The sequence below is a fragment of the Scyliorhinus torazame genome, chromosome 14 (genome assembly GCF_047496885.1).
Source record: "Scyliorhinus torazame isolate Kashiwa2021f chromosome 14, sScyTor2.1, whole genome shotgun sequence".
NCBI classification, from domain to species: domain Eukaryota; kingdom Metazoa; phylum Chordata; class Chondrichthyes; order Carcharhiniformes; family Scyliorhinidae; genus Scyliorhinus; species Scyliorhinus torazame.
The window spans coordinates 70,592,913-70,620,080 of record NC_092720.1 but is presented as its reverse complement, the minus strand read 5'-3'; the positions used below and the strand labels follow the sequence as shown (position 1 = coordinate 70,620,080).

The window sequence follows — 27,168 nt, the reverse complement described above, 5'->3', positions numbered from 1 at the left end:
GTATTTTTTAAGCAAAACCGTGTTTATTCTATGAACTCAAATTAACCTTTTTGAAACATACAGTGAACATCTTAGCAACCATCAATTCAAACACAACCCCCAAAGAATACAACACTAAGTAATCCTTAATAACTTCCCAAACAACATCCAGAAGAAACACCTTTCAACAGAAGCACATTAGGTTTACATTCACTATTGAAAACATTTATAATTCTGAATTCATCAAATGATCAAGAGATAGTCTTTTCATGGCAGAAAGATCAACAGTACAGCTGCTCTATCTGGCTTCAGCTCCAACACCGAAAACAAAACTAAAACAGCCTAACATGAAAGTAAAAAGCTGACAGACAGCCCAGCTCCACCCACTCTCTGACATCACTACAGTAGTAAACACCCATTTCTTAAAGGTACATTTCTTAAACACCCATTTCTTAAAGGTACTCTCACATGACATTAGCATGTACTTCCTGCTTTAGCATTGTTTCAGGACTCGTGGCAACGGTGGGGGCTGCTAATGGAGTTACTTTATTGAGTTCTCTGTAATCTATGGTTAGTCTCCATGAACCGTCTGGTTTTCTTACGGGCCAAATTGGAGACATTGTTGAGGCTACAGGCCGAATTACGCCTTGATCTCGCAAACTTTGAATTACTTTTGCAATTTCTCCCTCAGCTGGCTGTGGGAAACCGTATTGCTTCTGGGGCTTGGGATCGGGACCTGTAATGGTGATGTTCCTGGAATTTTTCCACAATCGTGCTTGTGCTGGGCGAGGGATGCTTTATGTTTTCTTAGGACCTCTCTAATCGTCTTATCTGTGGTAATCGCTTGTGAGTCAAACCAATAATCTCCCACTGAGCATATTCTGTGTTCGTAGTCTCCTACTGTGAGCGTGGCGGGGGCTTGTGCTGTTCTGGCCATTTTCCAAAAACACAGGGTCAAAGGAAAGGTTGTGTGAGCTCATAAAGTCGATTCCTAAAATCTGCTTGGCCCTTTGGGGAAAATCCACTAAAACAAAGGGGTGCTTGGTATTTATGTTTCCGAGTCAAATATCTACGGAGGCCGTGATGTATCCCTGCTGTGCATGTCCTGTAAATCCACTAAGAGTGATGGTGTGTGTGGTGGGCCATTTGGTGGTCGCGCTGAAACATTGTGGAGGAGTTAAAGTGGTGCGGGACCCTCCTGTGTCCCAAAGGAACTCTACTGATGTCCCCGGACTGTGCCTGTGACTACTAGTCTGCCTGATTTGTCCCAGAGTGTGTTGCAAACCCAAGTTGGGGAGTCAAACACCGCAAATCTGTGCTTTGGTCGCGGCATGACCTGATCGGGCGCTATTGCTATGTATGGGCCTAATATTGTTACTAGATGGGGCGCTCGATTGCTGGTTCAGGGGGGCGTTGCATTCATGGGCATAATGTCCCTGCTGTCCACAATTATAGCATCCTCATAGTGCCTGTGCTCTAAGGTGCTGTCCTTCATTTCTACCCTCATTTACCCATGCGGGGTGCTGATGGGTCCTTACTGGGTTCACAATTGCTTCTGCCTTCTCCTGATCTGCCTTTCTATGTAGGGATTGTTCCCAAGCTCTGGAGAGTCTCTTTAAAACTCACACTTCATTATATGTGGCGTCTGCGGGGTCATAATTCACACAGGCTTTTTGACCTGCTTCTGTGGCGTGAGAGACTAAAGTGCAGGCCCATTTTGTTGTGTTGTCATTATCTAAGTGTGCGCGGACTAAATTCCCAAAGACCGCTTTAAAGTGTATCCAAAGGCATCCTGCGTATGCAGTCGGATGCTCTCCTTTTGTCTGCAACGGTTTAGACCTTTTACGGGGTCTCCTCTGTTGTAACCAATTGCGTCTAAAATAGCTGCCTTCATCTCCTGGAGGCTTGCTACATTCTGTCGGTCTCGTAACGCTGAGCTAATGGATAGGTCAAGGCTCATTACTATAAGCTTCACTTCCTCCGGTTCGTCCAGACCGTACATAACTGTCTGTTGTCTTACTCGCTCAAAGAAATGGTGTGGGTCTGCTGTGGGTTGGAATGGTTCAATTTTGGCGCAGGCATCTCTCAATTGTGTGATGGTTAGTGGGGTGGTGTACACAAAATCGGGTTCATCGTCAATCGGTGACTTGCGCTGCGTGGTGACTGGATTCATGGGGTTATGTGCTGCCTGTGCAGTCGGTGCTGTGGGTGCTTTCCTTTTCGGGGCCTGGGGGGCTCTATTCTGATTCTCAGTGTCTCCTACATATCTATGGGCAGTTTCATTGAGTTCCTGCCAATCGGGGCCATTTTCCTGGTCTAACCGGTCCAAAGGTGTCTCTGAAACCATTTTGCACTGAGAGCAGTGACTGCAACTTCTCTATTTGTCGTCTACATTTGGCGTGATCTACTGCAGTGTTTTTCAAACTTTTTTTCCGGAGGCCCATTTTTACCAACCGGCCAACCTTCGGGACCCAAACCGGCCGACCTTCGGGACCCAAACCGGCCGACCTTCGCGACCCACGCCAGCTGACCTTCGCGACCCACGCCGGCCGAACTTTGCGACCCACGCCGGCCGACCTTTGCGACCCACGCCGGCCGACCTTTGCGACCCACGCCGGCCGACCTTTGCGACCCACGCCGGCCGACCATTGCGACCCACGCCGGCCGACCTTTGCGACCCACGCCGGCCGACCTTTGCGACCCACGCCGGCCGACCTTTGCGACCCACGCCGGCCGACCTTTGCGACCCACGCCGGCCGACCTTTGCGACCCACGCCGGCCGACCTTTGCGACCCACGCCGGCCGACCTTTGCGACCCACGCCGGCCGACCTTTGCGACCCACGCCGGCCGACCTTTGCGACCCACGCCGGCCGACCTTTGCGACCCACGCCGGCCGACCTTTGCGACCCACGCCGGCCGACCTTTGCGACCCACGCCGGCCGACCTTTGCGGCACACGCCGGCCGACCTTTGCGGCACACGCCGGCCGACCTTTGCGGCACACGCCGGCCGACCTTTGCGGCACACGCCGGCCGACCTTTGCGGCACACGCCGGCCGACCTGCGCAACCCACCATTTTATCTTACCTTGTTTGTTGCTGACAAAAATGGAGGAAATGGTTTTGAGTCCCTTTGGCCCCAATGGTTCCTTTGATCCCTTTGGCCCCCTGAACTTGGGGGGAAAAAAAAGGCTGCGACCATATAAAACAAAATGCGCATGCGTTCCCATCATCGGCGCACATGTGCATAGTTTTGCGCATGCACACTGTTGATCGGGCACGCATGCGCAGTGTGGCTGAATTTTTTTAATCTGTTCCTGGCCATTTTCAAGGCCGCTCGCAGCTGGCATTATTAAAAGCCGGCTGCTGCGGCTATGGCGCGTGGATTTGCGCGATCAGGAGCGCCGCGGCGGACTGTTCCGCAACCCTCCCGACACCCGCCCGCGACCCACCTGTGGGTCTCGCCCCCGAGTTTGACAATGCCTGATCTACCGAACTCTGCCTTTGTTCCGTTGTGGAACTATGGAGTGCTCATAAAGCTGCCTTCAAATCTGCGCATTGTTTCTTTAACTGTTCTACCTGTTGTTCCGTCTCTTCTCTTACCAAAACTGTGCGTTTGTATCTTGGTAGGCCTTATCGTATTGTGTATGAAAGCTGCTTAGGTGAACTAAACAAGATTGGTGTGCCCATTTGACATCAGCCATCTCCTTGTCTTTAGCTGCTATCTGCTCTCGGAGTTGCTCATTAACCTTCTTACATTCACTAACATTTCCCTCACTCTTCTCCTCTTTCTCTGCATGCTGTCTGCGGAGCATCCTCACGACCTCCTCTGTGTCTCGCAATTGTGCCAGACAGGACATGATTGCCATCGGCTTACGAACTTTTCCTACATTCTTTTTATGTATCTCGGTTAGGTTATACCACCAAGTTTGTCCTATACTACCGGACCTGACTCTTCATTCGAAAAAAACTCGGACCAGAGAGGCTATCCTTTCCCCTTCAAGTACTTTCTCAATTCCTCTTCCCATATGGGGCACTGCTCTGCTCTACTGGTCGCTGCGACCTCGGGTGCCTGCGGATTCATCAGGCGTCCCATTGCCTTTGCTGCCATTTCTACTAGTATCTCTTTTCCTACCGTAATCTCTGTTTCTCTACCATAAATTTGGAACAGGGAATAAGGCGGCGATTCGAACAATGGGTATGGCCTAAGCGATTTTCCGGTTCACAATAAACCCGATAGTTTTACGCAACAAAATCTAACGAGTTTACCTTGCATCCCTGTTAGTTCGCATGCAAGTTAATACACACTTCCGAATCTTGGAGATTTGGTCGATACGGGCCTTACACTTGTGATTTCTTGCACTTTTCCCAATTGGATTTCTAATTCAATGCTTTGTGGGTTCTCTCGGAGTGACAAAATCACTTCTAGGTCGAGTCCCGTCAGAGTCACTAATAATGTTGCCAATTCGGCTCGGAGACACCTATAATGTTGCTCTTTTTAACTGGATACTAATATGACAGTTATTAATGATGATATTCCTTTCAGAATCGGCAGGTATCAGATGATACCACCACAAGGTTTAGCCGGATATCGATCAAAGACCCAACAACCAGTTAGTTCGTTCAAGTTCAATGATAGTTTATTTACCCAAGAATTACTTGGACATGCAACATAAAACACTACAAGCTAAATTACACCTAACACTACAACAACCTGTACTTAACTTCAGGCACCCGGCTTTACGCAGAGGAACAAGGCCTTTGTTCGGATCTTGCGTGGCTGGGTCTGGAGAAGTGACTTCGTTTCTGCTGGGCTCATCCGTTTGGTAGCGATCGCTGGGCTTGAACTTACTTCTGGTCGTGGTGCTGCAATTGGTTTTGGGCACAAGCCGGAGCCAAGAGAGTGCCGGTGCGCCGGGGCCAAAAGAGACTGAACACATGGCAGTGTCTCTTTTTTTATCCTTCGGAGGTTTCGCGCTCTTTTGGGCGGTTCTTAGCTTTGGACCCAATAAGTCGGCAGTCTTCGATTACTGCCTTTGATTTTAGCCAATAAAGGGGCGGGTGCCTTGATGGCTGGGCGTGTCCTGAGCGGTCATTGACCTTGGCTGTTTGGGCTTCCTGGGTGAAGGAGTGGCGCCGATGAGTCTGTATCTGTATCTGATACCTGAGTACAAGTCTTTTATTCTGGTGAAATGGGCCATTAGAATGCAAATCGGCTGGGGGTTTCTATAGTGTCTGGTTATCTAGTGGCAAATATACACTTCAGCTCTGAGTTCGTCTGGATCCTGCATTGGCCATTTTTCCCGTGATTCTTTGCAAGTGACCATGTTTCCCTTTCTAAGTGGCCATCCCAAATGGCGACAAGGGAATGAATGTTTGTGGAGGGGTGCCAATGAAGAGAGCTGATTTGTCCGAGAGGACTTTGGGCTTCTTGAGTGGTATTGGATCTGCGCTCACCCAGGCAAGTAGAGAGTATTCCATCACACTTCTGACTTGTGTCTTGTAGATGATGGACAGACTTTGGGGAGTTGGGTGACGAGTTACTTGCCGCAAGATTCCTAGCCTCTGGCCTGCATTTGTAGCCACAGTATATATGGATGGCCCAGTTCAGTTTCTGGTCAAAGGTAACCCACAGGATGCTGATAGTTTGAGATTCAGTGATGGTAATGTCTTGGAATGTCAAGGGGCAAAGGTTTGATTCTCTTGTTGGGGTTAATCATTGCCTGGCACTTTTGTGGCGTGAATGTTTCTTGTCAGCCCAAGCCTAGATATTGTCCAGGTCCTTGTGATTTGGACATGGACTGATTCATTATTTGAGAAGTCGCTAATCACTATGCAGTCATTAGCAAGCATCCCCACCGTAACCTTATGAAGGAAGCAAAGTCATTGATAAAGCAGCTGAAGATGGTTGGGCCTTGGGCACTAGCATAAGGAACTCCTGCAGTGATATCCTGGAGCTGAGATGATTGACTCCAACCACCACAACCATCTTTCTTTGTGCCAGATATGACTCCAACCAGTGGAGTTTCTCCCTGATTCCCATTGATTTCAGTTTTGCTAGTGCTTCTTGATGCCATACTCAGTCCAATGCAGCCTTGATGTCACGGGCAATCACTCTCATCTCGGGTGACACGATGATGCAGTGGTTAGAACTGCTGTCTACAGCGCTGAGGACCTGGGTTCGATCCCGGCCCCGTGTCACTGCCTGTGTGGAGTTTGCACATTATCCCCGTGTTACCCTCACAACCCAAAGATGTACAGGTTAGGTGGATTGACCACGCTAAATTGCCCCTTAATTAGAAAAAGATAATTGAGTACTCAAAATTAATTTTTTTTAAACTCATCTCACCTACTGAATTCAGCTCTTTTGAGCATGTTTGAACCACGGCTGTAATGAGGCCAGGAGCTGAATGGCAAACTGAGCGTCAGTGAACATATTATTGCGAAGCAAGTGCTGCTTGATAGCTTGAAACCCCTTCCATCACTTTACTGAAGATTGTGAGTAGACTGATGGGGTGGTAATTGGCCAGGTTGGACTGGTTCTGCATTTTGTATACAGGACAAACCTGGTTAGTTTTCCACATTGGCAGGTAGGTGCCAGTGTTGGCGCTATATTGGAACAGCTTGGCTAGGGGTACGGCGGGTTCTGGAGCACAGGCCTTCAGTACTTCAGGGCAGCACGGTAGCACAAGTGGACAGCACTGTGGTTTCACAGAGCCAGGGTCCCAGGTTCAATTCCCTGCTGAGTCACTGTCTTGTGCGGAGTCTGCACGTTCTCCCCGTTTCTGCGTGGGTTTCCTCCGGGTGCTCCGGTTTCCTTCCACAGTCCAAAGACGTGCAGGTTAGGTGGATTGGCCATGATAAATTGCCCTTGGTGACCAAAAAAGGTTAGGAGGGGTTATTAGCTTACGGGGATAGGGTGGAAAGTGAGGGCTTAAGTGGGTCGGTGCAGACTCGATGGGCCAAATTGCCGCCTTCTGCACTGTATGTTCTATGTTCACAATTCACAACTAACTGTGGGAGGGCTGCTGAGCTTAGATTTTATCCATTTGGTCTGAAATTGCAGAGCTCTGTCTATTACTTGCTGTTTGGCATGCAAATAGTCCTGTATTGTAGCTTCACCTGGTTGACACCTCATTTTCTTTTTAGGTATGCTTGGTGTTGCTCCTGGCATTCCCTCCTGCACTCTTCATTGAATCAGTATTGATCCCTGGCTCGTTGGTAATGGTAGAGTGGGGGATATGATGGGCCATGAGGTAGCAGATTGGGGTTGAGTACAATTCTGCTGCTTGATTGGCCCACAGCGCCTCATGGATTCCCTGTCTTGAGTTGCTAAATCTGTTCAAAGTCTACCCCATTTAGCACAGTGTCGGTCCCACACAACATGATGGATGGTATCCATAATGTGGAGATGGGACTTGGTCTCCACAAGGATCAGCAGCTACTTTGTCTCCACAAGGATCAGCAGTTTAGTGGGACAGGGTTAATAGAGTAGGAAGTGGGTCAGCACGGTGGGGCAGTGGTTAGCACTGCTGTCTCACGGCGTCGAGGTCCCAGGTTCGATCCCGACTCTGGGTCACTGTCCATGTGGAGTTTGCATATTTTCCCCGTGTTTGCCCCCAGAACCCAAAGATGTGCAGATTAGGTGGATTGGCCACGCTAAATTGCCCCTTAATTGGAAAAAATGAATTGTGCACTCTAAATATTTTTTTTTAAAGAGAGTAGAAGCGGGTTGCTTGAGGTAGGATCAACTCAGAGAAGCATGAAGGAAGGTAAAGGGCGGAGATCACTTTTTTTTGTGTATCTTCACCCCCAAACTGGTGAAATAGTGGGGGAAATGGTGGAAGGATTCCTGAGCTGATTATGAACCTGTTGAACCACATTATGAACACTAGAGATCATCTTGAGGGCAATATATCATTGTTATGAGAAACGTGTCCTTGTATTTAATGTTCCATTTGAAACAATCCTCTGCAAGTATTTAATTTACTGGCATTTTTTTTGAAAACTGAAACCTTCTTGGTTCTCTGCAGCTATGTTTATTCAAATATCCCAGCAGCTTAACAAACTTGTAAAGAAATAGTCACTGACTTCAACATTACCTGACCAGAATGAATAAATTACAGAATGGTAGGAAATAGTTAATTAAGAGTTTGAGTGTATGTTTAAATTAGGTCGTTAGTTTATAGAAGGCATATATAGGCTCAAACAAAGATAACTGATTGTAATAATGGAAACTTTCTGATAGGGTTTGCTGGTATTACATGTCCAGATGGTGCATTGAACTGCCAGCAGCTGCTGAAGACGGTGAGTATCAGAGAATGTCACAAACTAATGTTTTGTGGCATCAGAGAAGTGCTTGGACTTCATCTCTTTTGTTGTGTACAGTTGCAGTTTAAAATTGGAGATTGTCAGTAACAAGAGTTGATGTGAATATATCCTAGAATATATTTAATACTAAAACTTGGAAACACGTAACATTTTCATGCATGCTTATTCCATTTTAGTCTAAGTTTTTTTTTAAAACACAATAAACCTATTGTCCTGTATTGGAAAAGGGGCTGTTTAGCACAGGGCTAGATCGCTGGCTTTGAAGGCAGGCCAGCAGCACGGTTCAATTCCCTTAACAGCCTCCCCGAACAGGCGCCGGAATGTGGCGACTAGGGGCTTTTCACAATAACTTAATTGAAGCCTACATGTGACAATAAGCGATTTTCAAGCTTATCTCCTTTACAGGTTATTTTACTTGTCTCCTTTACAGGTTATGTGGCCTTGCTCTTCCCCATCTCTTAACCTCATTCATCCCTATTTTTGTCAATGTGAAACATTTTGGGGCATTTTATTGAGTTAAAGCTGCTAACTAATCTCCTGTGTCTGTCCACATGAGGAATTTAGACTGTAGTCTTTAGGTGAAGCAGGGTTACAAAGGCAAGATTATGGGGAGAAAGCAGATTATGTAGTTTTGGGTGCGTACTTTTCTTCTGTTGCTCACTTTTGTTTGGCTCTTAAATGTTGCCCGTTGTATCTTTACTTAATTTGCTCTGTTTCTATAACTTTTGCTCTAGAGTCGCAAGGTATCTTTATGATACCACCACGAGGTTCAAGTTCAAGTACTGATCAATAACTCAACACACCAATTAGTAAGATTCAAATCAAAACACATTTATTATACACAGTAAATCATTACTCATGCATAAAACTCTACTTACTAGGCTATTTCTATCACTAAAAGGCCGATACTTAGCTTGGAACTGGCCCACCAGGTCAGGGGAACAAATGGCCTTTCGTTCGATTCTGAGTCTGCAGGATTCAAGGCTGGTATGGACTGGTAGCTAGGAGCGCCTATCTCGTAGCGAGCGTTGACTGGAGACTTACTTGGTTGTTGCGGCAGCTAGGCAGTTCACTGTCAAGGGTTGATTCGAGTTGCTGAGTGACCTTGCCAAGAAGGACGATTTGAACTTGGGGACACTACTTTATAGTCCCCAGGGGCTTCGCGCCATTCGGGCCAGACCCCGTATCTGGTTCCAAGTAATTGGACTACGTTCTGATCACTTGGATCGATTTCTCCAATACTGGAGCCGTTCCCTGATCGCTGGACGGTTCCTGAGTGTCCGTTGGCTTTCCTTTGTCTTGGCTCCTGCTGGCGCCGAGGAGTCTGGCTTGGCCTTATTCACCTTAAATGTTTCAATTGTTCCCGTGGATCGCTCATTAATATGCAGATGGCTGTGAGTTCCAATGCTGTCTGGGTTTCTGCAAAGTCTAATACACAGGAAACTTTGCACCTGCTAGTTTTTCCTGGCTTGACTGAATTTCCCTGCAGTCTTTGCGGATCTCCATTTTAAAGTCGGGAAGTGGCCAACCCAGGTGGCTACACTTCTAAACTAAAGCCTGAAAGATGTTCAATGTTCTTTCAGTTATCTTTTTTTTGTTTTGATAAATTTAGAGTACCCAATTATTTTTTTCCCAATTAAGGGGCAATTTAGTGTGGCCAATCTACCTAACCTGCACATCTTTGGGTTGTGGGGGTGAAACCCACGCAGACATGGGGAGAATGTGCAAATTCCCCCTGGCCCACATTCCACAGTGACCCAGGGCCGGGATTCGAACCTGGATCCTCAGCGCCGCAGTCCCAGTGCTATCCACTGTGCCACATGTCGTCCTGTTCTTTCAGTTCTTATGAAAAGTACACATCTGAAACTTCACAATCTGTGTATACTTTGCCGATACTGGGTATCCTGCTGTGTACATCTGGGGTGTTCAGTTTTATGTCAAATTTTTACCATTTTCAGCTTTGTTCCATTTTACTGTAAAATATGATTCCTACTTGAAGTAGTTCTGATTTCAGTTCTGTGAGTTACTGTGTCCTCTTCAAGCCTGAATATAAATGTAGCTCTTAATAAATTAAAATTGAATATCCTCTATTTCAGGCAAGTCCTGTTTTAAATCTTCTGTTCAATTTCCTCATTAGCTTTTCACTAGAATCCTAGGCAGTGCTAATTAGATTTTTTAAAGGTCTATTAATAGAAACAAGTCTGTTACACACGGTAAGATAAATCCAAAGATGCTTGAGCCATTTTCACTTGGTCTCATGCTGTTACCAATGTGGAAAAGGGGTGGTTATTTTCATTGGATACCTGGGGCGAAATTCTCCGGTATCGGCGCGATGTCCGCCGACCGGCGCCCAAAACGGCGCAAATCAGTCGGGCATCGCGCCGCCCCAAAGGTGCGGAATCCTCCACATCAAGGGGGGCCGAGCCCCAACCTTAAGGGGCTAGGCCCGCGCCGGACTAATTTCCGCCCCGCCAGCTGGCTGAAAAGGCCTTTGGTGCCCCGCCAGCTGGCGCGGAAATGACATCTCCAGGCGGCGCGTGCGCAGGAGCGGTAGCGGCCGCTCACGGCAACCCCCCCGCATGCGCTGTGGAGGGAGTTTCTACCGCCTCCGCCATGGTGGAGACCGTGGTGAAGGCGGAAGGAAAAGAGTGCCCCCAAGGCACGGGCCCGCCCGGGGATCGGTGGGCCCCGATCGCGGGCCAGGCCACTGTGGGGGCACCCCCCGGGGCCAGATCGCCCCGCGCCCCCCCCAGGACCCCGGAGCCCGCCCGCACCGCCTTGTCCCGCCAGTAAGGTAGGTGGTTTAATCTACGCCGGCAGGACAGGCATTCTAGCAACGGGACTTTGGGCCATCCGGGCCGGAGAATCGCGGGGGGGGCACGCCAACCGGCGCAGCGCGATTCCCGCCCCCGCCAAATATCCGGTGCCGGAAAATTCGGCAACCGGCGGGGGCGGGATTCACGCCAGCCCCCGGCAATTCTCCGACCCGGCGGGGGGTTGGAAAATCTCGCCCCTGATGTGCAAAGGAGCCAAGAGGTTCCAATGATTGAGTCTTAAGCTGCAACAGTGATTTAGCATGCATTTAGCTTAAGATGCTATCTTGGCAGAGGATTTGAAACATGTGCTATTAATGTTTGCCCAGAGGATGGTTGAGGCTGATGGACAATTAGATTGTCTGCTAGTGCTCATTAAAGAAGTCACATGGCATTTTGGTGGGTAGTGCTTCAATAGCAACCTCTCTCTTAACTGCGACCAGGTAAACAGCAATGAGAAAATTGTTGAGGATTTAGAGCACTGCCTAAAGCAATGCTCAGTTTTCTGTGCTCACTTGTTGCTGGAGATCAACTGATTACATTTAAAGGCAACTCTTGAGATACATTGGCAGACATTCTGGATACTTTGCTTTCACCAATATTCTGAGAGGAAACCCTCTCAGAATATACCTGAAAAGAGGAGAGTACTATGCTAGACCATAGTACTCTTCTGGACACCTTCCAGGATTCTCCGGGTGAAAGGGAGTGATTGGTCATGGGCATCTTGTTAAGGGTCTCCTTGGTCCACAGGAGGATGGGAGGTGATGAGACCAAGAAGAGTATTACCAAGTTTCAGGCTGCCACATATTTCATCCTCTGCCCACTTCTGCCTTGGGAGGTAACCGCAGCTCTGAGGACTAGTGGCGTAATGGTATAGTTGCTGGACTAGTAAACCAAAGACCTGGGTTCACATCCCACATCTGCAGATAGTGGAATTTGGATTCAATTAAAAAACAATCTGGAATTAAAAATCTACTGATGGCCATGAAACCATGGTTTATTATCAATGTTTTTTCCTGGAAATCCTCTCAGAATATACCTGAAAAGAGGGAGTACTAATCCTGAGGTGGGAAGGAAACCTGCTGTCCTTAACTGGACTCCGGACTCCACGAAGTCAGGCTAAACCTGGGCAAGGAAATCTGTTGCTGATTACCCCACCACCCACAGCTGATGAATGTTGGACTGAAGGTGGCAAGGGTGCAGAACTATGGGACTTCAATGCCCATCAGCAAGAGTGGCTTGGTCGCACCACTACTGACCGATCTGGTCGAGTCCTGAAGGAGATAGCTGCTATACTGGGCTGTGGCACATGGAGAGAATCAACAAGAGAGAAGAACATCCTCTCCAATGGCTGCAGATGAATCTGTCCGTGATAGTGTCGGCACAGTCCTTGCGGAGACAAAGTCCCGTCTTCACGTTGACACCCTCTATTGTGTTGTGTTGCACTGCCACTGTGCAAAATGAGATTTATTTCGAAGAGACTTAGCAGCTCAAGACTGGGCAAGTCACTGTGGGCCATCAGCAGCTGCAGAATTGTACTCTCAACTTGTAATCTCATGGCCCGGCCCTAACCTTAACAGCAAGCCAGGGGACCTGGTTCAATAAATTATGCAGCACCAGCCATAAACAAAAATGAGGTATCAACCTGATGAAGCTACAACACAGGATTACTTGCATGCCAAACATCATAAGCAGCAAGTGAAAGACACAGCTAAGTGATTCCACAACCAATGGATAAGATCTAAGCTCTGCAAACCTGCAGCATCCAGCTGTGAATTGTGGTGGACACTTAAACAACGCCCTGGAGAAGGAGGCTCCACAATATCCCCATCCTCCATGATGGGGGAAGCCCATCACGCAAGTGCAAAAGATGAGGCTGAAGCATTCACAAAACGTATCTTCAGCCAAAGTGCTAAGTGGATGATTCATCTCGTCCTTCTCCTGAGGTCCCCAACATCACGAGGTGCCAGCCGGCAGCCAATTCGATTCACTCCATGTGATATCAAGAAATGGCTGAAGGCGCTGGATACTGCAAAGGCTATGGGCCCTGACAATATTCTGCTAATGATACTAAAGACTTGTGCTCCAGGACTTGACGCACCCATAGCAAAGTTCCAGGGCAGTTACAACACTGGCATCTACCCAACAATGTGGAATATCGCCCAGTATATTCTGTACACCAGAAACAGGACAAATCCAACCCGCCCAATTACCACCCTACCAATCTACTCTGAATTATCTGTAAAGTTATGGAAGGGGTCATCAATAGTGCTATCAGGCAGCACTTGCTTAGCAATAACCTACTCACTGGCGTTCAATCTGGGTTCCGCCAGAGCCATTCAGCTCCTGACCTCATTACAGCCTTGGGTAAAACTTGGAGAAAAGAGCTGAATTCCAGACATGAAATGAGAGTCACTGCCCTCGACATCAAGGCTGCCTTTGACAGTGTATGGCATCAAGGAGCCCTGGCAAAATTGAAGTCCGTGTGAATCGGAGAGAAAGCTCTCTTGCTCGTTGGAGTCATACCTAGCATAAAGGAAGGTGGTTTGGTGGTTGGAGTCAATTATCCCAATTCCAGGACATCAGTGCAGGAGTTCCATAGGGTAGTGTCCAAGGCCCAACCACCTTCAGCTGCTTCATCAATCATCTTTATTCCTTCATAAAATCAGAAGTGGGGATGTTTTGACTTCCAGTGGCGGCCATGGACTGAGTGGTCGCACACAGGGCAGCTCCTGCTCGAAGGCGTAGAACCAAGCTCTTTTTTTTTAACCCGAAAACGGGAGAAATTTTGATGGGAAAGTGCAGTAGACGGTTGGAGGAGAAGTTCCCCTCCGGGTGTGGCATGTCTGCTGGTTCCCAGTCATGGCAGAAGAAGGTGAAAGACCTGGCCAAGGAGCTGGAAGAGACCTGTGTCGCAGCAATTATTGGAAAGATGACGGAGGGGGAAGGGCCGGTGCAATTTGAAAGCCACAGATGGAGCAGTTGATGACTTTTATCAGGGAAGAGATGCAGGAGGACTGATCGAAGGGGCTGTGGCACCCCTGAAGGGCTCGATGCAAAGGGTTGAGAAGTGTATGGAGGCACACGGGTCGCAGATCTTGGAGCGGGTGATGTCAGACCACAGTGATTGGGTGGTAGCATTGGAGGTGGAGCTGGGGCTCCTGGGAGACCTTTGCAAGACGTTAAGAGCAAAGATGGAAAAGCAAGAGAATAGGTCTAGAAGGCAGAACCTGCATATACTTGGACTGCCTGAAGGTATGGAAGGCACAGGTGCCACGAGGCATGTCTCGATGCTGGCAGGGTTGGTGGAGGAGAGGGTGCTGGGCAAGGCCCCGGAGGTGGATAGAACGCACAGGCCTCTTAAGACCGAAGTCAAGAGCAGGAGAGCTGCCGCAGGCAAAGATTGTAAAACTCCACAAGTTCGTGGAAAAGTAAAAGATCCTGCAGTGGGCCAGGGAGAAACTGAACTGGGAATGGGAGGGGAACAAGTTCCGAATATACCAAAACATTGGAGCAGAACTGGCGTGCTGGATTTAACGGGGTCAAGGCGATGCTTTATCGCCGACAGATCAGGTTCAGGGTGCTCTACCCGGCAAAACTGTGGGTGACTTCCGAAGGCTGAGAGGTGGCCAATGACTTAATTAAAGAGCACAAACTGGGGGAGAACTGAACTTTAATGGGAGATGGAGGAGCTGGCACAATGGAGTTTGGTGAATACGGGTAGTGTGGGGGTTGGAGGGTGGGACGGGTTTCTTTTCTTCCAACGTGGAGGGTTTTTGTTGGGTCGGCTATTTGTTGTAGGGATCATAAGCTTATATGGGGACAGTGGTCCCCCCACCCTCCTCCTGCTGCTTGCGGCAGTGTTTATTTTTTGGAGGAGGCGACCTGTGGTTGGGATGTGTTCATGTTTGGGTGGAGGAGGGTGAAGTCCTTGGGGAGCCCCTTACACAGATCAAATAGGAGAGGGTGGGGGGCTAGTAGGAGGAGCCTTCGGGTAGGAGCTGCCACGCTGGCAGGTAATGCTGGTGAACGGAAGTGTGGTGGAGGAGATGACCGAGGGGAGAATGGGGGTGGGGGAGAGTGCGACATGGCAGGGTTGGAGAAGAAGCGTGGTCAGGGGCAGGGAAGGGGGCCATATTGGATGGGCCCGGGTCAGGGCAAAATTAGAGGGTATAGAGGCAATAGAGGAGGATGGCAGATGGTGGAGGGGAATGGAGGCGTAGGCCTCTGGGAAAGCTCATAATGTGGAATGTTCAAGGACTCAATGGGCCTGTGAAGAGATCTCTGGTCTTTGCGCACCTTTGGAGTTTGAAGTTCTGCAGGAGATGCACCTCTGTGTGAGGGACCAGGTCAGGCTGAGAAAGGAATGGGTGGGTCAGGTATTCCACTCGGGTTTGACTCGAAGTCGAGGGGGGGTGGCCATTTTGTTGAGTAAAAAGATGACGTTTGTAAGTGCAAAGGAAGTGAGGGACCCGGTTGGGAGATTGTGATGGTGAGCAGGATGTTGGAGAATGGAGAACGCCGGTGGTGTTGGTGAATGTATCTACACTGAATTGGGACGATGTGGGCTTTGTGGGGGGTTGTTGGGAACGATTCCGGACTTGGCCACATATCAATTGATTGTGGGAGGAGACTTTAACTGTGTGCTGGAGCCGCGGGTGGACAGGTCGAGCTCCAGGTCAATGGGAAGGCTGTGGATGGCGAAGGAGCTGGGAGTGTTTATGGAAATGGTGGACCCGTGGCAATTTAAGAACCTGAGGGGGCATGTGTGGGAGGGGGGGGTCCTTCTTCTCGCATGTCTAGAAGCCAGAATTGACTTTGTGGTGAGCCATGAGGTGTTGGTGAGGGTGGTGGGAGTAGAATACGCGAGGATAGTAATCGCGGACCATGCGCCGCACTGGCTGGAGGTTCGACTTGTATCGGGACGGGAGCAGAGGCCGGGATGGAGTTTGAATTCGGTGTTGTTAGCAAACAGAGGGTTTTGTGATAAGGAGCGGTCGGTGATTAAGGACTATGTGGAGTTGAACCAAGATGGGAAGATGTCGGCAGCCACATTCTGGGAGCATTGAAGGCGGTGGTTCGGGGGGGAGATTATCTCGTTCAAGGCGCATGAAGATAGGAAAAGGGAGAGGAGTACAAACGATTATTGGGCGAGATAGTCGAGGAGTATTAGAGGGCCCCCACCGTGAATGGATTGGCGAAAAGTGAAAAACCACAGGGACAGTTCGATTGGTTGATGACTAGGAGGGCGGTTGGGCAGCTGCGGAGGGTGAGCAGGGTGCACTATGAGTACGGACAGAAGGCAAGCCATATGTTGGCACATCAGTTACGGATTGCAGGCCAACCGTTTTGAAGGTACGGACATCGATGGGGGAGCTGGTATTGGAACCGAGGAAGATAAATAAGGCATTTAGGGAATATTACGAAGAACTGGACAGGGTGGGCCTGGTGGGTGTGGAGGGGGGGGGTGGGGGGTGGAGGGGCGGATATGGGGCAGTTCCTAGACAGGCTGGAGTTTCCCTGGCTGGATGAAGAGAAGAGGCAGCTGCAAGAGGAGCCTTTAGGACTGAGGGAGGTAATGGCGAGTATAAGGCGGATGTAGTCGGGGAAGGCCCCGGGGCCGGACAGTTACCTGACGGAATTTTATAAGGCATTTGCAGTGGAATTGGCACCACATCCACTGGAGCCGTTTAGCAAGGTGCTGGAGAATGGGGAGTTACTGGAGACAATGAGGCAGGGGTGGGGGTGGAGGTACCGAACTTTGCTGCATTATTATTGGGTGGCAAATGTGGAGAAGGTGAGGCGGTGGTGGGAAGGAGAGGGGGTAGAATGGGTTAGGATGGAGGAAGAGTCCTGTAGGGGGTACAGCCTGAAGGCAATGGTGACGGCGGCGTTACCATTGGCACCAAGGAGATATACGGAGAGCCCGGTTGTACAGTCCATGATTAAGGCGTAGGACCAGCTGAGGAGGCATTTTAGGATGGAAGGGATATCGGTGTTAACGCTGCTATGTGAGAAACCGGGGGGGAGGGGGGGTGCTGTATGTGCAGGAAGTGGAAATAGGTGGGGCTGGAGTGTGAGGGATTTGTATCTGGAAGAGAGGTTTGCAAGCATAGAGGAGCTGAAGGAGAGGGTGGCATTCCGGAGGGGGAAGCAAATTTAGGTATCTACAAGTAAGGGACTTTGCACGAAAGGTGTTGAAATGGTTTCCCAGGCTGTCGAAATATGCCCTATTGGAACGGTTGTTGCTTCCGGACATGGATGGGGAGGACAGGATTGGGGACATATGTGGGTGGCTGGGAGAGCAAGGGGGTAAGCAGGTGGTGAGGACAAGGAGAAGTGGGAGGAGTTGGGAGGGGAGATAGATTGGGAGTGTGGAGTGAGGCATTGCGCAAGGTAAACTCGACCTCATGTGCGACGATGAGCTTGATTCAATTTAAGGTGGTATACAGGGTGCATATGACCTGGGCGAAGATGAGTGTATTCTTCCAGGGGGTGACAGGCGAGTGCGAGAAATATGAGCGGGGACCAGCAAACCATGTGCATATGTTCTGGGGCTGTGAGAAGCTGGAGAGATACTGGCCGGGAATTTTCGGGACACTTAACAAAGATTGTGGGTGGGGGGAGGTCAGGCCGGACCCAATGGTGGCGATCTTCGGGATATCGGAGAAGCCGGAGCTGATAGATGGGAGGAAGGCCGATGTCGTGGCCTTCGCCTCTCTGATTGCCCAGCGGAGAATTTTATTGGAATGGCGGTCGGCAACACCGCCAGGGGTGGCAGCCTGGCTCGGGGACCTGTATGATTTCCTCCAGTTGGAACAAGACCTGGACATTAGTCTGGCTTGGGCTGACAAGTGGCAAGTGACATTCGTGCCACACAAGAGAGAATATGACCATCAAATCTTGACCTTCAATGGAATCACCACGACTGAACCTCCCACTCTCAATATCCTGGGGTTACCATTGACCAGAAACTCAACTGGACTAGCCTTACAAATATGGTGGCGGCACAGTGGTTAGCACTGATGCCTCACAGCACTAGGGACCTAGGTTCAATTCCGGTCTTGGCTGACTGTGTGGCGTTTGCCCGTCCTCCCCATGTCTGCTTGGGTTTCCTCCTACAGTCCAAAGATATGCAGGGTAGGTGGATTGGTCATGATCCATGTGCAGGGTTCCAGTGATACGGTGGGGGAGTGGCAGAGTGCTCTTTCAGAGGATGTGAGCAGATGCGATGGGCCGTATGGTCTCCTTCTGCACTGTAGAAAGTCTATGGAAGAGCAGGTCGGAGGCTTGGAATCCTGCAGTGAGTAATTCCCCTGTCTCCCCAAAGCCTGTCCACAATCTACAAGGTACAGGTCAGGGTTGTGTTGGAATACGCTACCCTTGCCTTATCAGTGCAACTCCAACAACAATCAAGAAATCTGACTCCATCCAGGACAAAGCAACCCACTTGATTAGCATCCTTCCGCAAACATTCACTCCCTCCACCACGGACGAACAGTGACAGCAGTATGTACTGCCTACAAAATGCACTACAGACTTCTTTGTTCGTTCATAGGATGTGGGTGTCGCTGGCTGGGCCAAGATTTAATGCCTATCTCTGAGGGCATTTGAGAGTCAACCACATTGCTGTGGGTTTGGAGTTTCATGTAGGCCAGACCATGTAAGGATGATAGATTTCCTTCCCTAAATGGCGTTAGTGAACCAGATGGGCTTTTACAACAAAAAAGGCCCAGGTCCCCAGAATATTACCCTGTGCATCTGGATTACTAGTCCAGTGACAATACCACTACACTGCTGCTTCCCCTGAGCTTAGACTGCACCGTCCAAACCCATGACCATCTAGAAGGACAAGAGCAGTACATATATGGGAACACCACCACCTGGAAGATCAAGCCACTCATCATTCAGACTTGGAAATATATCGCCGTTCCTTCACTATTGCTGTTTCAAAATCTTGGAACTCCCTCCCTAGCAGCACTGTAGGTGTACTTACACCACATGGACTGCAGTGGTTCAAGAAGGCAGCTCACCACCACTTTCTCAAGGTCAATTAGGGATGGGCAATAAATGCTGACTGAGCCAGCAGAGCCCCCATCTCATGAATGCATTTTTTAAAAATTCCTGTTTCTAGGGAAGACCAGAGACCGAGAATTCTAGGATTCAACAGGATTGCAGGATTCCCCATGGTTCAGGGAACCATCGTCTATACACATCGCCATCTGAGCCCCTCATTTAAACTCTGAGGTATTCAGGAAATAATTCTGTTGTGTATAACTATTTGTAGCCCTTTGTACAGGTGAATGTCTGTTAGCCAGGGGACTGCCATGATGCATTTATACTGTGATAGCCATCCATAATACAGGTTTTGGAGTTCCAGTGTAGTGTGCCTGGCTGTCTACTGGGTGACAGAGTACCGCCCGAGTCCATAGCTCATGATCCCCCTGAGAATCCTTTGGCCACCAACTGAGCACTCATACAATGAGGGACACTCTGCCACCAGGAATGTCATTGAGCAAACAATTTGGGTCCTCAGTAGAGATTTAGATGGCTTGACCATACTTGGGAGGGACGCTTGCCAACATTTAATTCAAATGCTCTTTTGAAAGATGCACTCTGCTGTGAGTGTTTGGAGAACAATGCCATATACTTTACTGTTCACAAATGAGGATCCATCAGGAAGTTCACTGCACTCAGTCTTTTAAACAGCTTCCCCATAAAGGGCACTAACATCCATTTATCATATCCAATCTTTTAACTGCATGCCAAAATAAACATTGGAAGCATGGCATAACCAGCAAGTATTAAACTTTTTACCTTGGCGATTACCCTTAATGGCTATCCTATAAGTGCCCTTGACAACTCTGGTACTTCTACGGAGTGCAACCTCAATGGCATCTGCAGGTGAGGTGGAAAGCTGCTGCGATTCAGGACAGGGAAGTTCAGAAGTCTTCCTAGGATTCCTTCAAAATGTTGTGAGCCATGATGGCCCTGCCTCAGACTGTACCATCTCAGCATGGGTTTGAACAGTCTGGACATTTGGCTGACAGCTCAATCAAGGACAATGATAAAATAATAGTGTAGGAAGAAGTAATACTGGTATTCAGACAGTGGTCAGTAAGTTCATGCTCCATGATTCTCACAGCACCATCTCAGGACCTTCGTTCAAGCAATTTGGGGATCAGAGAACCATCATGGAAGTTTCCTCCGCTTTCATTGCAGCCTGTTTGTTATTCCATAGAAGCTGCAATGACTGCAGTGGAAGCTCCAGCCTGGCTCCATAGGATGCTATCTGGCATTGGATAGTCTGGATAGCCTCTCCAATCTGGAGAGGATGGGTGTCAGGTTCAGTGTCAATCACTGGGTCACTATCTGTGTGGAGTTTGCACATTCTCCTCGTGTTTGCGTGGGTTTCACCCCCACAACCCAAAAAGATGTACAGGATAGGTGGATTGGCCATGCTAAATTGCCCCTTAATTGGAAAAAATGAATTGGATACTCTAAATTTATAAACAAAATCGCAAGCAAAGGGAAGGTCAGGGTCTTGAATGCGCACAGACCTTTTGTTTATGTTTTGAGACTGCATTTAATATTTATTTGTTTTGTTGAACTAATTGTTTTTAATGTTTTAATTTTTAATGAGCCATGGGTTGAAAAGTAAAACTTTTCCACAGAAATATTACAGTTGATGCACTTTAAATAAACAGAACATTGAAGTAGTATGTTGTTTATTTAAAATACAACTCTTCCTCCCTCAGCAAAAAAAATCCCAAAAATAAAACTTCCACTCTATCATCACATGACCATTTACAGGATCTTGCTGTAATCAATTGGGCTGGTATGTTTTCCTACAGAACAGCGGTGGCTGTACCCGAGAGTAGTGTAGTGAATATGCTAAATAATTGTCATTTTCTGAACCTAGCATGAACCAATTACAACAGTATTGGAGTTCTCAATGTATGACCTTTTGTTTCACTGGAAGCTTTGAGAGTGTTCTATTTGAGATGCATTCGCATCCAAGCTCTTTTATGCAAAAATAATTAAAGTAAAACTTGTACCTTATTGCTAATATTGTGAATACAAAAATGCAATTATGCTGTTGAAGTTGTTTATGTTTCGATGAGTCCTTATGGGAATGAGACTTTAGTCTTAAAACCATTGTGTTAAAAATAACAATTTGAAACACCTGTAAATGCTAGCATTATATTATACTTTAAGCAGTTTGTTGTAAGGGCAGTGCGAATTATGTTTCAAAGTGAAATCATAGGCGGGATTTACCTGCTGTTCATGCCGATGGGATATTCCAGACCGACACCGGCGCGTGGGTTTCCCGCCGATGAGGGGTGCAGTCACCGGGAAATCTCGTTGACAACAGTGGGGTCGATAAATCCTGCTGGCTGGCTGTCTCTGCTGCCGGAAAATACACGACGGGTTGGTCGGTAAATCTCGCCCCATATGTTTGATATGCTCAATTATTATTTACTTAACCAATCTCATTCTTCAGTAACTGGATGAATCTGCGTGATGCGGAGACAGGAAAAGTTTTGTGGCAAGGCACAGAAGATCTCTCGTTACCTGGAGTGGAACATGAAGGTATTGGAATCATATGTTTCATATACAGGTCAATAGATTACCATTAGCTTTACAGTTGGAAAATCTAGGCCATGGTGTCAATCAGAAACATGCTAGGTACCCGGTGGATTTAATTTTAGACTACTTAGAACATTTTAAACAAGTTAAGTTGTGTATTCAATCTTAACGACTTCAGTAAAAATCAGTTCCAGCAGGCTCTCCTATATCCTTTCTTTACATTTTGAGGTTTGATTCATCTTTGGGGGAGGCACAGGATTTTATGCTTGATCTACTTCTGCTATCTTTCACATTCTGCTTATCACATTTTCAAAATTTGTTTCAAATTTTTCACCTTTGATCCTTTGTATTCTCAAAAAAAGATGAGCATGCAAAATGGAAGCATGCATTAGAAGGTTCACTTAACTGATATATGGGATTGGGGAGTTATCTTATGAAGAAATTAATTTAAAACCTGACTATTACCCTAGTTATTTGATTTGACAGGGCACTGATCCCAGCCCAATTTAGTGGAGCTTGCCCCAATGAAAGAACTCCCTCTTTCCTCAACGCTGGTGCTAAATCTCCATGAATTGAAACCCCTGCCTACATACTCCTCTTTCAGCCACACATTCCAATCTGTTTGTCCCTATATCAGATTGCATTTTGCTTAGGTAACATTCAAAGATTATCACCTTTGGATTTCTGTGTTTTAATTTTGCCTCCAGCTCCTCAGACTCTTTCACCAGGAGCTCATTTCTAGTTCTATGTTTGTCAGTAGTTGCCACAATCAACATTGGAAGCAGATTCTTCCCCCTCCCAGTCCCAAGTTCTTCTCCAGCTGTGAGGATATGTTCTTAACCCTGGCACCTGACAGTAAACCACCATCAGAACACATGAATGCAGCTGCGGAAACAGTTTTTGTACTTTACTGTCCCCTACCACATTCCTTTTCACATCCCCCACTTGAATGTCAGCTTGTACCATTGTCCATGGTCTGCTAATGCATCCTGCAGACTTTTCTCATCTATACAGGTTAAAAAAAGAACACCATATCTGGTGAAATAGTGCGAATGAGGCTCCTCTAGCTCTGCACCTGGGGTCCCTTTACCAGCCTGACCCATAGTCTGATCCTCACCCCTAACCGCTAACCTTCACCATTTCCTCACCTAAGGATGTGATTATCTCCTGAACCTTTGACTCAAGTGTTTAGCCATTCCTCTTAATGTCACCTTTTAGTTAATTCTTGACTTCTATATGATTTATGCTTCAAAGAACAAAGAAATGTACAGCACAGGAACAGGCCCTTCGGTCCTCCAAGCCTGTGCCGACCATGCTGCCCGACTAAACTACAATCTTCTACACTTCCTGGGTCCGTATCCCTCTATTCCCATCCTATTCATGTATTTGTCAAGATGCCCCTTAAACGTCACTATCGTCCCTGCTTCCACCACCTCCTCCGGTAGCGAGTTCCAGGCACCCACTACCCTCTGTGTAAAAAAACTTGCCTCGTACACCTCCTCTAAACCTTGCCCCTCTCACCTTAAACCTATGCCCCCTAGTAATTAACCCCTCTACCCCGGGGAAAAGCCTCATACTATCCACTCTATCTATGCCCCTCATAATTTTGTAGACCTCTATCAGGTCGCCCCTCAACCTCCTTCGTTCCAGTGAGAACAAACCAAGTTTATTCAACCGCTCCTCATAGCTAATGCCCTCCATACCAGGCAACATTCTGGTAAATCTCTTCTGCTCCCTCTCTAAAGCCTCCACATCCTTCTGGTAGTGTGGCGACCAGAATTGAACACTATACTCCAAGTGTGGCCTAACTAAGGTTCTATACAGCTGCAACATGACTTGCCAATTCTTATACTCAATGCCCCGGCCAATGAAGGCAAGCATGCCGTATGCCTTCTTGACTACCTTCTCCACCTGTGTTGCCCCTTTCAGTGACCTGTGGACCTATACTCCTAGATCTCTTTGACTTTTAATACTCTTGAGGGTTCTACCATTCACTGTAGAGCCTTCCTTGAAGAGCCTTGAGTTGTCTTTCTATTTTAAAGACACCATGGGTGGAATTTTTTCATTTTTTGTCTAAGTGTGATCTTGGGTGGGAAAAGCAGAGTGGAGCTCACCGGCTGCACTGCTGGCTTTCCCCACCATATTCTTAAACACTTAGACCAAAACACAGGTGAAAGGGCAGGCCCCATGATGTCACGTGGGCAGTAGGACTCTGACTGAGCTCACCCCAGCAGCAACCGCAGCTCCTGACAGGAAAAGGCTTCACTGTGTAAATATGATAAAAATAGAAAACGCGGACCCCCCCACCATCAACAGACACTGAACCCCCGGCACATCCCCACAGACAGCATGGCGCTGCCAGGGTTCTGTGTGGGCATGACCCACTCCCCCCTCAGGCCTGTGCTTAACTGTGCTCCCCGGTTGGGTTCTGCTCGCCAGTTCCCCGTTTCTAAAAACCTGTCGTAAACCCTACCTCATATGATATCATACCACCAGGGGTGGCAGTGAACCCACTTGCGGAGACCCGCTAATAATATTAAAATGTATTCAAATAGGCATCCCATTATTGCATGGCGGGAACCCCCGTTACATTACTGGTGGAGGTGCAGGGGACCATCGAGTGGGGAAATCCCACCAGCTTAAAGATGGCTTGGAACTCCCATTGAATTATTTTTATTTTTTAATTCTCCTTTTTCACATTTTCTCCCACATTTACACCCATCAACAATAATCAATGATCAACAAGATATGTCAATCCCCATGATAACAACGATCCCATCCGCCCACCAACCCCCAAACCTCAACCCGCATGTTTACATAAACAAATGACAAAAAGGAATCGGGGATTACCCGTAGTCACCCTTAATCTACACGGCTCTCCACCCCCCCCACCCCCCAACCAATGCCATCCAGCCTCTAAGAGAGTACCGTGCATGATACCCCAAAGTTGTACCCCCCCCCCCCCCCAAGTCTCCAGCTCCTCCCGTCCACTACCTCTTGCAAAACTCCTCCCCCAACCTCGGTTCCTTCCCCCAACCTCGGTTCCCTCCCCCCAACTTTCCACCCCGGCTAGACCATTCGAACCCTGTTCTGTCAGGTTCCAATGGCCGCAGCCCCTCCCCCCACCTCACTCCCGTTCACTGGCCGGCTTAAACCGGCCAGCGTGGAGGCCCCTGCCCGGGTCCCTTTCCCCCTTGCCCGGCCCTAGGAAAGCCCAAAGGTCCCCTTTTTGCACACAAACCCCGCATATCCACCTACACCCCACAGAGCCCTCCTTTTGAGTGAAAGTCCCGTCTCTTCCCTTGTCCAAATATATGCAACATTGGCTCCTTTAGCCTCTACACCCGCGCGCAGTGATACAAAAAAAGAAGAAAATACAGTCATGAGGTTACATCGGCACATGACTATTCCTCAATTTGTCAGTTCTACCACAGTCCTTCTGCCTTCACAAACTCCTCCGCTGCTTCCGCCGTTCCAAAATAAAAGCCCCTGAGCTTGTAAGTCACCCTCAGCTTCGCTGGATATACAATGTTGCACTGCACCTTGCCAATGTACAGTGCCCTCTTCACCCGGTTGAAGGCAGCCCGCCTCCTCGCCAGCTCCACCGTAAAGTCCTGCTATACACGTATACCAGCTCCAGCCCACTGCACCACCCGCTTCTGCTTGGCCCAGCTCAGGACCTTCTCCTTCACACTGTACCTGCGGAAGCACAGAGTCACTGCCCTTGGCGGCTCACTCGCCTTTGGTACAGGCCTCCACGACCGATGAGCCCGATCCAGTTCATATCGGGAGGGGTCCTCCCCCTCCCCCAATAGTTTTGCCAGCATCGCGGCAAAATACTCAGTCGGCTTCGGTCCTTCAACTCCTTTGGGCAGCCACTCCCATTGAATTATAAACCCCCCCACCCCCCATTCCTGTCTCCCGAAAAGAGGGGTGGAAAATCTCCCTCATGTAAATAGCTGCGTCAGGTAGAGCTCACTAATTCCAGAGCGATTGCTTTCCTCTCGATCTTGTATTGAACATAATAGGCAGCTTTTATGAGAGCACTCATGACCCCATCACGTGGAACAGTCACAAAGGTCTGTTTATAGATCTGTTTTTAACACCCAACATTTAAGACATCCCAATTGTGCAGGCCTTGGATTCATTATCACTAATGAGAAGCAGTAGTTAGAGATATCCTGTACAACCCAGTAAAAGGGCTTCAAACCTGTTTACTGTACCCAAGAAAGATTTTTGGTACAAAGCATATTATTTAAGAATCTGAGATGCATGTGGAAGGAACAGGATAGGCAGCATTAAAAAAAACTCACAATCTCCAGACTCTGAGGTGAGATTGCTAGCGGATCCCCATGTATAGTTTGCCGTGTCAGATTCTCCAAGGGGTGGGGATTACATAGAATTTACAGCATATAAACAGGCCATTCAGCCTAATTAGTCTGCACTGGTGTTTATGCCATCTCCCATTCTGCTTTATCGAACTCTACTGGCATATCCTTTTCATCCTTTCTCCCTTTTATACTTGTCTAGCTTTTCCCGAATGCACAATGCCATTCACCACAACTATTCCATGTGATAGCACGGTTCATATTCTAACACTTCTTGAGTAAAGAGGTTTCTCCTGAATTTCTCATGGATTTATTTGAAGCTACTTATATTTATGCCTCCTCTTTTTTGAACTCCCCACAAGTAAAAGCATCTTCTTTATGTCCACTCTAACATCCGTCTACATAACTTTAAAGACGTCTACGAAGTTAGCCCTCTATCTCCTCTTTCTAGACAAAAGATCTTCATCCTATTCATTCTTTCCTGAAAGTTATTACCTCTCAGTTCTAGTATTATTCTTGCACCATCTCTGAAGCCTCTAGATCCTTTTTGCAATATGAACTACATGCAATATTCTCAGTGAGAGGCTATCCAAGTTTCTATACAAATTTAACATAAATTCCCTACGGAACTGCAGTGCTTTGTATTTTTTATGGTCTGGCTAGTCTGCAGTGCTACTTTTAATGATTTTTCAAACCTAGATCACTCTGTATCCTAAATGAAAGAATTTGGATTTTTTTTTTTTTAAAGAATATTTTAACCTCATAGTTGTGTATTAATTAATTCCTGGAAAATAAATGCAGAATTGAATCGTCCCAGGAGTGGCAATCACTATCAGATTGACACTCTGCTCCTATTTTTACACCGTGCCAGAGCTCCACATTTTCAGCCCAGACTTCCAACCAGGCATCTAGTTACTGTTCTAGAAGTCCTTCTTCATAGGGCAGGATCGTTGGGGGAAGCCAAGCTATGTCCCCTTTTTATCGCACTAACTGTGCAATTTGATAAGTCTTCATTCGCTGACAGTGAAATGCTGAGGGGCATTTAACTAGCTTTTTACGTGTTAACGAATAAATGTGAGTGAAGTAAGTGGGTAGGATGTTAGGGTGTCAGCTGAGTAAGCAGCAAGGT

At 47.9% G+C, this 27,168-nt stretch overlaps 1 protein-coding gene across 2 annotated transcripts in view; it reads left to right on the top strand.

Moving 5' to 3' along the window:
- The window catches only part of LOC140389798 (retinal rod rhodopsin-sensitive cGMP 3',5'-cyclic phosphodiesterase subunit delta), a 90,591-nt gene that overhangs the window by 27,949 nt on the left and 35,474 nt on the right, over positions 1–27,168 (top strand). For both annotated transcript variants that reach the window (XM_072474331.1, XM_072474333.1), the window contains exon 2: positions 21,626–21,714. In XM_072474331.1, the coding sequence (XP_072330432.1) occupies positions 21,626–21,714 (89 nt within the window). The remainder of the gene's footprint in view (positions 1–21,625; positions 21,715–27,168) is intronic.